Source organism: Camarhynchus parvulus, chromosome 5, assembly GCF_901933205.1.
Source record: "Camarhynchus parvulus chromosome 5, STF_HiC, whole genome shotgun sequence".
Classification (NCBI taxonomy): Eukaryota; Metazoa; Chordata; class Aves; order Passeriformes; family Thraupidae; genus Camarhynchus; species Camarhynchus parvulus.
Window position 1 is genome coordinate 12,769,031 of NC_044575.1, and position 14,475 is coordinate 12,783,505.

At 44.5% G+C, this 14,475-nt stretch overlaps 1 protein-coding gene across 5 annotated transcripts in view; it reads right to left on the bottom strand.

Moving 5' to 3' along the window:
* PLEKHA7 (pleckstrin homology domain containing A7) overlaps nt 1-7,017 on the bottom strand; it is a 147,202-nt gene extending 140,185 nt beyond the window's left edge. For all 5 annotated transcript variants that reach the window (XR_004060751.1, XM_030948918.1, XM_030948915.1 and 2 more), the window contains exons 1-3: nt 6,889-7,017; nt 6,712-6,788; nt 6,528-6,585 (exon numbers count right to left, since the gene is read on the bottom strand). Coding sequence is in view for 4 of the 5 variants with exons in the window: in XM_030948918.1 (XP_030804778.1) it covers nt 6,528-6,585; nt 6,712-6,788; nt 6,889-6,971 (218 nt within the window). In the remaining variant the exon portion in view is untranslated. The remainder of the gene's footprint in view (nt 1-6,527; nt 6,586-6,711; nt 6,789-6,888) is intronic.
* Nucleotides 7,018-14,475: the final 7,458 nt, after the last annotated feature.

Genomic DNA, 14,475 nt, shown 5'->3' on the forward strand with positions numbered 1-14,475 from the left:
CTTTAAAAAGGCACAGACATTCTCCTGCATGGATCCAAGGAATGCAGAAGTGGACAGTGCTTTAGTAAAGAGGCTGAATGAATGAAGTTTTTTTTACACATTAATGTTCAAAAAGCTGGAATGTGTAGTAAACAAAATGTGGAGGCTGGCAGCTTTTAATAACCAGTTCATGCCTTTGTTTCTGAGCTACAACACAAGGAAGCCACATAACCCCAACCAGAACAAAAGAAGGTTGCTCCATTTCCCAGAAAACTTGGATTTCCAGAAGCATTCAACACCTAAAAAAGCATCTCACTCTAAGCGTGTGTTATCCTTGCTGGCCTCTTCAGGTAGTCAAAATTCAGTTTTCTAACATGTGTGTATCTTGGAATAAAGGCAAACACAGATTAATGAACCGAGCTAAGTACTTTGTGGTGCAGCCTTGCTTTAAAAACAAACAAACTCCAGCACCTTCCCTTACGTGCTCCTCCCTCCCCCAAGGAATGCACACCACATCCCTCTTCATTCACATACCTTGCTGAACCAAACCACACATGGCATTTTCCTTAGGCACAGTTCCAAGCTTGCCCTTCCAGAGGGCACTCTGAAATTCAGGCACCATGCACAAAGTACCTTTTCCCACTTTCTGGGAGCTAAACTACAAAGCCCTTCCTTTGCTCTCTGCAATTGTCAGCCATCCCTGCCCCAGCACAAATCCATCAGCATTTATTTCACTCGTTAATGAGTGATCTCCCATTTTCACTGCCATCAAAAAGGACATTGAATTGTTTCCACTAGCTGGAATGAAACACAGCTACTGCATCCAACCAGCAGATCCAATATTTCCAGCTCAATTCTGCTCACAATCCAGGACAACAAAATGTATTAAAGAGGCTGTCTGACCAAATCCAACGTGAGAGAACGAAGGACAAGAAAGAGAGAAGCAGAGAAACCCATACAAGCAGTGAGAGTTACTTTCACTGTGTATAGTTCTGCTTTCCCGCAGCCCAGACGGAACACTTTCTGCCAAGAAAATTTGAGATGAGAAGAGGGAGAACAGCAGGGTTTTTCACCCAGCCTGGCAGCTCTCCTCCTGCTGCCAGGAGCCAGTAGAGGCCGCTGAAGACCATGGATCGCTCCCGCAGAACTGCGGGATGGGACAGCAGCTTCCCGACCCTCGCCTTTCACCCCATCAGCCACTTCTGGCATTTTTCTTCCACTTCTCCATTCCACACCCGCTTTTCCACCCGTACAAATTACCTCCGTGAAGTCCAGTCCCGGTCAAGGGCAACTCCTGCCCGTGGGCTATCACTGGTGGCCAGAATGCACATTGCTGCACATGGTGCTCCCAGGCTTACCCAAACTAGGTCTTCTGCCCCTTGCTGAGGAACCACTCCAGGCTTCTTTCCCCAAAAGTTTGCCTACGACACTCCATAGCACACAAACCCATTCATTTCACCAGAGACTATCCACACATTTTCTGGAGATGGTGTGAACATATCACTTTTGGTGAAGTTCTCGTGTGGTTCCAGCTACCCAATTTTTACTCCATTCCAGGAACTCAAACTGGCCATGCACAGCAGTGACACAGTGAAGTGAACCCAACCTCACAGGTGGGTTTCATGTCAGTTCATGTACTTACTCATACATTACCTTTTATCTAAGCACAGGGTCAAGAACCACAAAGGACATCATCTACCGAGATGAGGACCTCATTATGAGGGTCATCACTATTCCTTACAGAAGCTAAGTGCTCCAGTATCTTTTACTTCTACAGGAATAACCATCATGGAGAACAGAGCAAGAAATAATAATTTGTTTACAGCAGGTCAAGGAACACCTACAGTAAACAGTGTTTTAGCCCAGCTAAACAGCCACAAAAAAAAATTATTATGTTTTCAACATCTTACTAAGAGTGGAGAAGACAGGAATTTCTGCAGGGCAGAAGAAACCTGTTGATTAAATTTATTACTGAGATTATAAACAATCTTCTCAGATAATCAAAAGGACTGAACTCAATAATCCAGATGGTCTCTTTCCCTTTGGGCTTCTGTTATTAAATAATCATTAAGTGGGTATCACCTGTAGCCCACTGTGGGTGAATCTGAGCTCCTGCATGGTTTTCAGTGAATGTACATGCCTGGCAGAGAAGAAGCAAAGTTAAAAAGGCAGACTTCTGTTTAGTGTGCTTCGCTCTTTTGCTATTTCCAAACACTTGAAACACATACCATGCATATTTCCTACACACAGTACAGGCTAAATACAAGAATTAAAGAATAACAGTTGCAAACAGTTACTGACTATTGCTATGCCAATTTCATGGGTTTGTTTCTTGTACATCAACTTTGTTACCCAAAGAAGAGGCCAAGCTGAACTGGAAACTGACTTCAGAAACAAATAAAATGTTAACCTATGTAAGTACTGGTTTCTACTTTTTTGTTCCTAATTTTAGGTTATAATTTGAATGCACGACTACCTTTCAGATGTGCAATACCATTGCAGATTTCAAAAAGAACCTCTGTAGCACCAGTACACATTTTTAACATATTTAAATACAAGTCAGTTAGGTATCTAACACTGCAAGAACAGTTCCTTTCACACCAACAGCCGCCTCAATTTTTGTAAGAAGGTAGTAAAAAAGCATTCAACACTTTCCAAGCTTTCCAACTTCCCCAAGTCTTTTGGACAATCAGGAAAAGAGAAGCAAATGGAAAGAAAAACCTGCACTGTAATGCATCCATGCACTGCTTTACCATCACCACTGCCCTCCCTGCATGTCCCATCTCCTTATCCACAAAGAGTTTGCCAACCACAATTAACATTTCACATCAGCAACCCAACCACCAGAAACAAACCAGAGCCAGTGCTGTCCAGTGCTCATTCAGCTCCACATATGCTCAGCAACAACCTTTCTGCAGGGACTCTCCCATAAAGCACTTGTCCCACAAGGTATTTGAAAAACACAAGGTATTTGAAAAACATCAGTAAACAAACAAAAAAAGAGATGGAAAGGTGTAGTGCTAGCTGTATTCAGCACTCAAAAAATGTGGCAATCATGATACTTTCAAAGAGTATTACATGGAAATCCAGAAGAATCAGTTTATACATCACTTATTTAATGTTTTATTTACTGATTTTAGGATAAGAGACAGAACTGCCCTAACAGGGTTTGCCACTGTCAAGAAAACCTGAGGAATATTTGGAACAGAGAAAATCATTTGCAAAGATATGGATGAGCATAAATAGGAAGAACTGGAATGTAGCCTCCTAACATAAATTACACTTCTTAAAATTTAAAGCAGTAAAGAAAAAGAAAGACCTGCATGTTTCAGTCAATTGGCAGCATTCACATATGCTGTCAGTGTGGGTGTCTTCTCTAAATAGGCAAACAACCTAAACTGCAGAAAACTGAGAAATTGTTGAAGCCAAGAAAGCACTTTTGTCGTTTGAGAGCCTCACAAAAGCAGAGGACTCCACTCACATGCAACAAAGATGACTTCATATTGCAAGAGGTGCAGAGAAGAACCACAGGAGAATCAAACAGAAGGAGAGCCCTTCCTAAAGGGCTGCACAAAGAACTTGGCTTGCTTAGTTGAGCAAAACAAGGCTAAGAGGGAATGTGATTTCAGACAAGCATCTCATGTAAATAACCAAAGGGAAAAGAGCACCCCTTCAACTACAGGACAGCTGCCCAACCACAGAACATTCTAAACCAAAACATTCTAAACCAAAAACATTCTAAACCACAGCACGTTCATTTGGAAAGCTTCTATCCGATGGAAGCGGAGTTTAGAAATTTTCAAACTCCTGTTAGGTGGAAAGGGGAGAAAAACTTACCTGGCTCTGATATGAAGCTTGACCACCTTATAGACCTTTGTTTCACTTTATGATGAGTGAAAGGTGATGACTTTATGATGACTTTAAGGTTTCAAACCTTTGTTTTACTATATGATGTTTCAAGTTTGTCCACAGTATCGAAAGAAGCAATAAACACATGGAAGTACAGGGACATAAGATTTCATAAGTTGTTTTACATCAAAGACAACTCACATCTAATAATGTATCTAATATTTTCATGATGTCTGTACCAGAAATCAGTTATGTAAGTGAAGTTAGCCTGTATATGTTTAAATAAAATGTTTGATTGAAGCTATTTAAAACAGCACTAATACTTTGTAAAAGTTTTAATTTCATTAGAGAAATAGGACTTACAAGATCCATTAAATGGCCAATGTTGTTAAACTACAATAGGTTGTATTAATTGTGGAAATTACCACAAGGGGGAGGGGTTACTTGGAATGTTCCTCCTGACACCCTTCAATAAATTAGTATCCAAGGACTAACAATGTGTAGACAACACCAGACTGGAACTGTCACCAGTACAGAGAGGACTGGGTAGTTATCCAGGAATGTTCATGGCTTTTGAGAGCTGGAATGTCAGAAAATGGAATTTAAGAGTACAACATGTGAAATCATGCGTTTAGGGACCAGTAACCTTTTCTGTAAGCTGAGAACTCATCACGTGGAAGCAACACAGGAGGAATGAACAGAGCAGTGAGGTATGGAAATCATCATCTAAGGATACTGATGTTTACATGAGCCCAACAAGAGCTCAGTATGCTCATGGAAGAAAAACTGAGAAATTCCACTAGGCTCAGGGAGCCTCTGAGCTGAAATTAGAGAGGTTAGAGCAGTGCTGGGGGAAGTATCACTGCTGAAGAGTTAAATATTGTATTCCATATCAGGAGGATCTTTGGTCTCAAGCAGTTCAACTGAACAGATTTATGTTAAAACATTGCTTTGTCTCCTCACAAAACCTTGCTTGGTTAAAGATGACTGAGCTTATTAAACTGCTCAGTAAAATGAGCACACTCCATTCCTTATTTCATTTCCTGCAGCTGTTCCAGCCCAAGGTAAAGAACACTACTAGCACAAGTTATGAAAATGCACTGCACAGAACTCCAATTCAATGGATCAGAAATCAAAAGTTTTGCAACTGCCTGACAAACAAGATAAGAGATGATCTTCCAAACAGAGCAGTTGGGAAGAGGAATTTAAGCTGTTGTAAAATTGCACTAGTCAGTTTCTGGAAAAGACAGCAAAACAAATAGGTGTATTCCTACACCTAGAAGTTTATGTACTCATGTAAAGGATCTGTTTACAGTACATTTACAGACTGGACATTTTAAAGTTCCATCTCTGGCCTGTGCAACCAGCAGAACTTTTATTCCTTCAACACACTGGCCATAGATAAAGGGTGGCAGCTCTAAGTGTTACTGAGCTGCTCTCCAATGCTTTGCTACTACCTCCTCAAGAGTCAAGGGCTAAACTATCTGCCCAGCCTAGCACTATAAGGAATTCTCTAGCTCAGACAAATGAAGATTGAATGCCTTTTTTTCCTCCACTTTAGGTGAAAAAGGACATTTTAGGATCGTCTGGAATTTTATTTAACAAACATCCTACATGTGAGACATTTGTTATACTTTCAGTCAATTGCTCCTTCACCCAGCCCAGTATGGTTTGGCAGTTTGATATTTACTAAAACCTCAACTTACTCAAAGATTTTGGGGTACACTCTGCAGGCATTTCAATACTGGACAACCATGACACTGCTGTCAGCAGTTACTGGGGCAGTTCTTAACAACCTGGGAGTTCTGCACTGGAGCAACAAGATAGTCTGAGCATTTTCCAGTCCTTTTCTATTGGTTCCGTTAAATTTGTCAGGCATTCCAATTTGCAAAGGAAAACGCAAAGGCATGACACGTGACACGTGACTCTAGATCCAAGATGTACCAGAGTTTTACTCATTTGATTAGTTCACTACTTTTACATCGGTGTTTGTCTTTGTAAAAACCTTATATCTGTGATCTTTGAAAGAAGCTCTCTTAGTTATCCTACTTTACTGCAACACGCTTGCATCTCATAGAATAAAAGCGCCTCAATAAGCAGCACATCCCTGCTTCTAATTGCTCTCTGAACAAGAAACGCCACATGAAAGATCCCGACAGCCACCACCAGCCCTGGCAGGCAACTTCATCCGCTCAGCCCCGTCTCCGGGAGGAGACACTGGAATCCTTTCACTTGCAAAACTTCCCGGGGCTGCGTCCACAGCCACGAGCCATTTAAAATAACAAAACCACCATTCACCTTCCACCTCGGCCGGCGCTCAGCCCGGCAACGCTCCACCTGCCGCAAACCTCACCGTGAATAGCGGGGAGGGGGGGGGAGCAGCCAGCTCGCAAACAAACGCACACAAAAAAAAACCCAAACAAACAGGGAAAACTCAAGTGCCGCCTCCAAGGAAACCTGTTGCTGACCACCGCCGGAGCGCGGCTGGGGGGATCCCGCATCCCGCGGCGCCCGGAGCCAACTTTCCCGCTGGCAGGGCAGCGCGGTGCCGCTCTGGCCGGCGCGGGTCGTTAACGAGCGCGGCGGACGTGCGGGCTCGGTGCGGGGGCGGCCGGGCTGAGCCGGGCCGGGGCCGGGGCCGCGCCGGCAGCGCCCCCCGGCCCTGGGCGGTCGGCGCGGGGCCGGGAGCCGGTACTCACTCGATGAAGTAGCTGGCGCCCTCCTCCGAGAACCCCTCCTCCCATCCGCGGGGCAGGTCTGCAAGGCACGGGGGACGGGGAAAGAGAGAGAGAGAGAGCGGGAACGAGGGGTGAGAACTTCGCCCGCGGAGCCTCCCGGCCGCGGGCCGGGGGCGAGGAGGGGGCGCCGGCCGCGGGCACCCACCTGAGCGGATCATGTGGCCGGAGTTGACGGGCTCGCCGGTGCGCGGATGCAGCCAAGTGGTGCGGCGGGTCAGGTCGCTGCGAGGGAGAAGCGGAAAACATGCACCTGTTAGCGAGGAGGGCGGCGGCGGCGGCGGGGCCGCGCTGCCCCCGCGCCCCTCCCGCGGCTCCCCCTTACTCGATGAAGAAGACGCGCCCGTCCCTGCAGACGCCGTAGGACCAGTGCTCAGGTAGAGTGTCCCGCCCCACCGCCGCCGCCATGTTCGCCGTGCGCGCCGCCGGCCGGGGCGGGGGTGCGGGCGGGCGGGCGGCCGGCGCTGCTCGGCGCCCAGCGCCCGGCTCTGCTCGGCAGCGCCACCGCGGCGCGGGCGGGGGGCGACACCTCCCGCCCCTCGGGAGGCCGCGGGCACGGCGGCGGGAGCGAGAGCCCGCGGTGCTGCCGCCCGGCTTTGTCCGCCGCTGCCCCGCGCCCGCCCCCGGCCCCGCCTGGGCTGCCGGCCCCGGCGCGGCGCAGCGGCCCCCGCGGGCACCCCCGCCGTCACCCGGGAGCCGCACATCCATCCCCGCGGGCGCTGTCCGCCCGGCGGAGGGCCCGGGATTGTCCCGTGGCCCGCTCCCGGAGCGGGGGATGTACAGGTGTGAGCGCACCTGGCTGCCGCCGTGCCCCGGGGACGCGCTCCCCGCGGCGCCAGGTGAGGAGGGACGGACAGGCCGCGGGGACTTTGAACCTCGGGCACAGCGTACGGGGGCACCGAGGTTAAAACATCGCACACAGGCGGCAGCAGCAGCCGGCCGACAAACCAGAGCTGTCACCGGCGCCGGGAGGGACCTGTGCCAGCCCCAGTGCTCATCCATGACCTAGAACAGGCTGGAGGGTAACGTGAGGGATCCCGCTCGGTGCATTTCAGTGGGGCTGGGCCGGCTTCCCGTCAGACCAAAACCCTTCCTGGTGCTGGTGTGCTGTGTGGGGATGCTCCGGCTGAAGTGCTCCCAGTCACTCAGAATGTGGTTGAGGGATAAAGTGGATGGGACGAGCAAGGAGCGGTGTGCCCTACAGCAGAAACCGTAGGTTTCTTACTCTCATCCTAGCGCCAGCCAGCAGAGCAGGGATGGCTGCCAGGTGGGGAGTTCTGGCCAGCTCCTTGGCTTGGCCGAAGTGCGAGTTGCAGCAGGATTGACAGAGCCAAGGGGTTCAGGGTGCAGAAATGCCTCTTTCAGTGAGGGCAGCAGCGCGGAGCCAAGCATGGCTTTGTGGGGTTCGTGCTGTTTGATACTAGGGAAGACAGAGGGATCCAAAAGGCAGGAAACGGGACATTCGCAGGCTTGGCGTGAAAGGAGAGTGTTAAACGGGAAAGACAGGCTGCAAAGAGGGGTGGGAAAGGGTAGGTGGGTCTGACTGGGGTCGGGTTAGTGAAGAAAAACAGAGGAGACCAACTGAGGACACGGCTATGGGGGACAGGGAGAGCGCCAGCATGCAGTAGGAAAGTGTTAGAAGGCAGAATGCTGCAGTACAGGGAAAATGACAACGTTTGCTTTTCCTTCTAAATAACCAAAATAAATCATCAGAAGAAAGCAGGAGGCAAGAAAAGCAGCATCAGACAGGAGAGAGAGGGCTTTGCTTTATTTCATGCCAGTTTCAGACAACGTTGCAGGTCTGGTGCATCAGGATAGCTTTGTGTAAATTTCCCTTTTTGACCACTATTGGAGAAGATACTGTATATATATATATGTACACTATATTAGTGTCATCTAACCACCAGGAATGGTCATTAACAATCCACAGAATTTTAGTTTATCCACAGTTGTGAAGCAGGAGAGAGTATCTTGTAGCCCTTTATCCTAAGTCAGAATTTTGATTAAAACTTCTAATACCAAAACTCCTGTGCTGCCTTTTTTCTTTTTTTTTTAACTTTACTGTGTTTCAATGGCAAAGTTGGTGGTTGTTTTTTTTTTGGGGGGGGGGGGTGGGGTGGCTGCAGGAGTGGCTTCTATCAGAAGCTGCCAGAAGCTTCCTTTACATCCAACAGAGGCAATGCCATCCAGCTCCAGGATTGATTCAATGCTGGCCAATGTATTGGATAAGGGATTTTAAAAGGGAGAAAAGCTAGCATGAAGGAGGAATTGGGACCAGAGAATGACAGTAACTGGTGAGGGATCTCTCCCACAAGCCTGTCATTATAATTTCTCTCCCCTGACCATTTGAGGAGGGGGAATCACAGAGTAGCTTTGGTGGGCACCTGATGTCCAGCCAGTGTCAACCCACCACAGAAGCCCCAAGATTCTGAGTCATTCTGGTTGGGTGTGAGTTATCACAGAACTTGTGATAAAGTCAGTTCCAGTGCAATTCCAAAGTCAATCAAATAGGAGTTACTTGGTGTCATTGCATGTTTAGGTCTGTGCAGCAGAGATTATGCCCACCTCTTGCCCTGGAGTCACTCATTGCCATGATGCTCTGAAGCAAGTCTTCCGTGCTCCATCAGCTGCAAGAACTCACTGCATTTAGCTTCTAAGTCCACCATGACAAAACAGGTTTATCCACCTCAAATGAATAGTAACTTCATTGAATAAACATTATTGGGGTTTGGATTTTGGGTCCTAAAAGCATCTGTACTGGGTCAAATGAAATGTCTGTTTAGCCTAATGTTCTGTCTGTCTCATGTCCCAACAGGAGCAGGTGCCAGGAAAGAGCACAGGAGCCAGACAGTCATGGGCAACTCCCCAGCTTCTTTCCTTAGCTCCAGCACCTGCATCCAGTGCTTGCCCGCAGAACCTGTGGGCTCAGAAAGCTCTTGCTCAAGGTGTTGTTTCCATCTCTAACTCCTAATGGATCTTTTCTGTGAACCTGTCCAGACTAGAGCCCACATAACTTCTATCACCCAGCAGCAGCAAAGTGTTCCTAATGCTCATCTTATCTGAGCTGTGTATGAGGAATCACTTTCTTTTGTTTGTTGTGAACCCAGATCCCATTTCATTGATTTTCTTCAGTTCTTGCAGTGAAAGAGACTGGGGTCACCAGTGCAGCCTCCTGGAGTGCCAGCATTGATTTTAGACCAGTGGCCCAGGCCTTTGTCCAGGTAAGGATGTGAGAATACTCCAAGGACAGAAATGCAACAGCCTCTCTTAGCAGCTAGTTCCCATATCCCTGTGGTGAAAATACTTCCATTATATCAAGTTAGAAACTCCCTGTTTCAATTTGTCACTGTTGTCGTATGACCAGATCTTGAGTTGAGGCATCATGGTGCCTGAGGCATTAGCACATTATCACATACTCCTGCAAATTACAGAGTAATGCATTACTGAAAAAGCATATTTTCTTACTATAACTTGCAGAGCTCTATTCCAAAATTAAGATCAAGATGAAAACTTAGTCTAGATTCATGAAAGTTCACAAGCTGATTTGTGTTGGCCTCATCAGGATGTAGGTTTGTGATTTAGAGCCTTGGAGGAAGAATGCCTCCAGGCATAATTCATTAATAAGATTACCAGATTTTTTTCTGGGTTTTGTTTGTTTTGGTTTTTTTTTAAGGCTCTGGTTCTAGTCCTCCCTGGCTGACATCAGACATTTTTCTCTTACCTATCATTCATTGCACTCTAGAGGCACTGTCTGGAAGAAGCTCTTTGGGGTAAAATTAGAACTTTAGGGCCACAATATCAGGAACTCAGCTAAAGGAAGTGAAATATGGTCTTCAACAATGGTCTAATAAAAGCTAGGATATTTGAGGCTCCCTTTGTTGATAACTGGGTAATTCAGGGAGACATCATGAGGTCCCTGAATACTACAAGTTTGAACCCACATGTGACAGCTTTATAGGAATGTATCACTAATGTTTCTTGCTCTGTCTACATCCTCTGGGGACACTTTTTTTGATTACTTCATTAAAGTATGCCAAAATCTGTGTCTGCACTTTCATTGAAACAGAGAATCACGAATGGTTTGGGCTGGAAGGGATCTTAAAGATCACCTCCTTCCAGTCCCCGTGGAGGACAGGGACACCTTTCACTATCCCAGGCTGCTCAGAGCCCCATCCAACCTGGCCTAGGACACTGCCAGGGGTGGGGCATCCACAGCTTCTCTGGGCACCCTGTGCCAGTGCCTCACCACCCTCACAGTAAAGAATTTAATCATAATATATATTCCAGACCTGTTCTCTTTCAGTATAAAACTATTACCCTTTTCCTACCACTCCATGCCCTTGCTACTTCCAGAATAAACTCCATTAATATGGGCATCCTTTCTACCTCATCCCTTTCTTTTCAGCCCTTGCCCTGACAACCCACCTTCACCCTGGCAGTGGCAACATCCCAATACTCTGATTTCCTCTTTTTTCCACTTCCATTACACACACTCCCACGCCTTCAGGTCTGCACCGTTCATGTCTGCATGTTTCCCTGCACTTTTTCAACCCTTCATATGCTATAACTTTTCAACAAAACATGGAGTAGGAATCTGCAAATAATGCTGGAGACGCTATATGAGGATCACAAAAAAAAAAGGTATCATTTCCTTCAGTCATAATTAGATCCAGTGTCTAGAAGGTTACAGAATCACAGCTGGATTTCAGCATGGTGTGTACTCTAATGATCTATTTCCTATTTTTCAGAGAATTCAATACAATTGAATTTGATGATCTTAGAGGGCAAAAGCTGCTGCTATTTCAGGAAGCTTAAATGAGGTACAATGCATAGAAAAGCCTGCTAGTTATGACCTTTTCATCCTGACCTGTATATTTTATAAAGCATAAGCACGGCTTATAAAAGATGTGAGGCCAGACAGAGGCAGAGCATTTGAAGAGTAATGAATCTGAATTATTAAATCCTGGTTAAGAAAGCTTATAAGCCATAATGCAAACCATGTCTTTAGCCCTTTAGCTGCAAAACATGTATTATGCCTTTTAGCGTGATTTTCCAGCTCTGCTTGGAACAGCTGAGAATTAAAATCATGAAAGGTTTCATGGTGAGACAGATTAATTTGCAAAACAATTTCAGAGCAATTCATTGTCTGATTATACTGAAATGTAGGTTGTGCAACCATGTTGTTCTTCAGGATTGTGCAGTGTGATTCCCTTTTAGCAGTGGTAAGTGCTTAAGACACCAGAAATTAATACATTGATTCTTAGAGGTAGAAGAATGCATTAATCAGACAATAGGTTAAATAGGGAAGAGATCTTGGAGACTTTAGACAAATCCACATTCCTGGAAAATTTCCAATACCATTACTCTAAAACTGCAACACTTTTTCAGGTTATGGAAGAACTACACTAAGGAATCACTGTGGTATATTTGTTCAAATTAGAAAACAACTTCAGCTGTTGGATTCTCAGACAGCATGGGGAAATGCCACCTCAGGAGAACAGTACCAACAGAACACATCAATTTGAAGAAAAAAATGGCCACACACAGCTAGAGCCAGTGTCAGGCTGTAGGATGAAGGAGCACTTAATTAAATAGATTGAACATACAGAAAGATTTTTCCCAGTCTGAAGTCTTAAGATTGTTTAAAACATGAAGAGGACAAATTAAAAAGATGCAAGCCCAAGACTACACATTACCTTAGTGGGTAGGGAAAACAAACAAGATAACAAAAAGATCACTATTTTATTATTTTGAAACTAAAATATAGTTGATGAGATTTAATACATACCAATCAATTTTATTCCTTGTTCATCCATGTCAGAGTGAGTAGAAAACAGCTTGTTTTATGCCAAGATAAATTTAAAGATAGCTGATACATAGAAATTTTCCCAAATGTAATGAGCAGTAAAGCAGCCTAAGTAGGAATATCATGGTATTTCCCTTATCACCAATTTCTAAAGGCTGGCTCAGAAAAAAATTCAGTCAGGGAAATTCTAAGCATACTTATTCTGTCTCAGATCAGGAGCTATGAAAAGATGATATCACAGGATCCATTTTAGACTATATTTCTATGAAAAGAAATGCTAGTTCAAAATGTTAAGATTTTTAGAAATAGATGGACATCAAAAATTGTCATCAGCTGATTAGGTACCAAAGAGCACCTTTATTGAGTGGCTATCTAGTTGACAGGAAGAATTCACAGCAACCTCTTGAATTTAAAGAGTTCTGTTATTTACAAGGAGAGGGAGGACAGTCCCTGATACAGTTAAGAAAGATAAGCAACTTGCACAATGGTACTACTGATGACATGACTAAATATAGAGCACATACTTGTTCCTGATCTGGAGTGTTTTCTGTTGAACCACACAACCTGCAGAAGCCAGGAGAGCTAGACAGAAGGAAGGGCTGTAAGAGGCACAAGATATGTACAAAAATTTGGCACACCATCTGCAAGGCATCACCCATTTCCAGCCTAAGCACTTTCCAGGACACAATTAATATATATATCTCAGTACAATGCCAAATAAATCTTGAGCAGAACAGAAAAGGTATTGTTGCCAATAGATTGTGCTTTACCTTTTCATAAATGCTGACATTAAATGAAACATCTTTTACACTTTATATACAGGGCAATTTGTGCTGTGGGGAAAGTGATGGCAAATTTTAGACAAAGTAAGATTTTTGGAGCCTATTTTCCTTGCAATAGACTTAAGTTTCCCTAAATTTCCACGAGACTTGTATCAGGCAACAGAATTCTAAGAGCACCAAAAGATAAATATAGCTGATAAAATAAGAAAGATTAAATAATGGTAAATCTATTGTTGAAGGAATTCCAAATACGGAAAAAGGAATTATTCATTTTCCTGGCCACTGGAAAGAATATAAACAAGTTCAAATTGTATCCACGGTTCCTTTGAGGAAGATGTGGATCATGACATTGTACAAGAATAGTTTGGAGGCTCACTGTGTCCCTGTGCAGCAGGATCTGACTGGAGACTGCACACAGGCACCAGCCCAGACCGTGACACTGCTGAGCAAGACAGATGGGAAAATGACATTGAGAAGGCAACACTGGTGCTGCATAACAAATCCAAACTTCTCCTTCCAAAACATGCTGAACTCTGCTATGAGTAAAAAAAAGGGTCATTATCTTTAGTTAAAAGGTTTTCTTTTCCAAACCACCGTCAGTTTTCAAAAGTATGTTCTCACTGAAAGTACCCTTTGTGAAATCCAGAAGGTATCTTCAAAATAATTCTGTTTTTCTTACAAATGTCCTTCGTGTTTAAAGACATCCTACTGATTTACCTTCTAGATGCAAACATCTGAGTATATCTAATTACCTCTCTCTCACCTGAATATCTATTTGCCCAAAAGAATTATATTCATAGAATCAAGTTATGTATGTCCCCTGAAATGCACAAAAATGCACACAAAAGCAAAAATGAATGAATGCATTCCCTAATTGCTGTCAATTTACAATTTCCTGTCACACAAGCTTTATGATTACTATATTTAACATAGTCCCATCTCTTCATTTTCTCTCTTTTGCATTTCACAAAGTCTCAATAATTTACATACCCAGCACCTAGAATCCACACACTAGATTTTGATTTGGTAATCAAAAATTAAACTAAATAACAAATACTCATAATTTAGTCATGACAAGTCTTATCATTCTATACAGTGGTGGCAATAGTTAAATGTCTGAGCAGTGCTCAAGTTGTCTGTAGAAGGGAGAAATACAAAAGAACAATTATGTGCCAAAGTCGTGGGATCATTTCCAGAAATTTAACTTACATTGTATAATGAACATTTGAGGGTATTTTTTTTTTTTTTTTTTTGGCAAAGGACACTGTAAGCCTGGCAGCACTGAGAAACCTTCAGTTCTTCAATACTGATGTACCTGTGACTA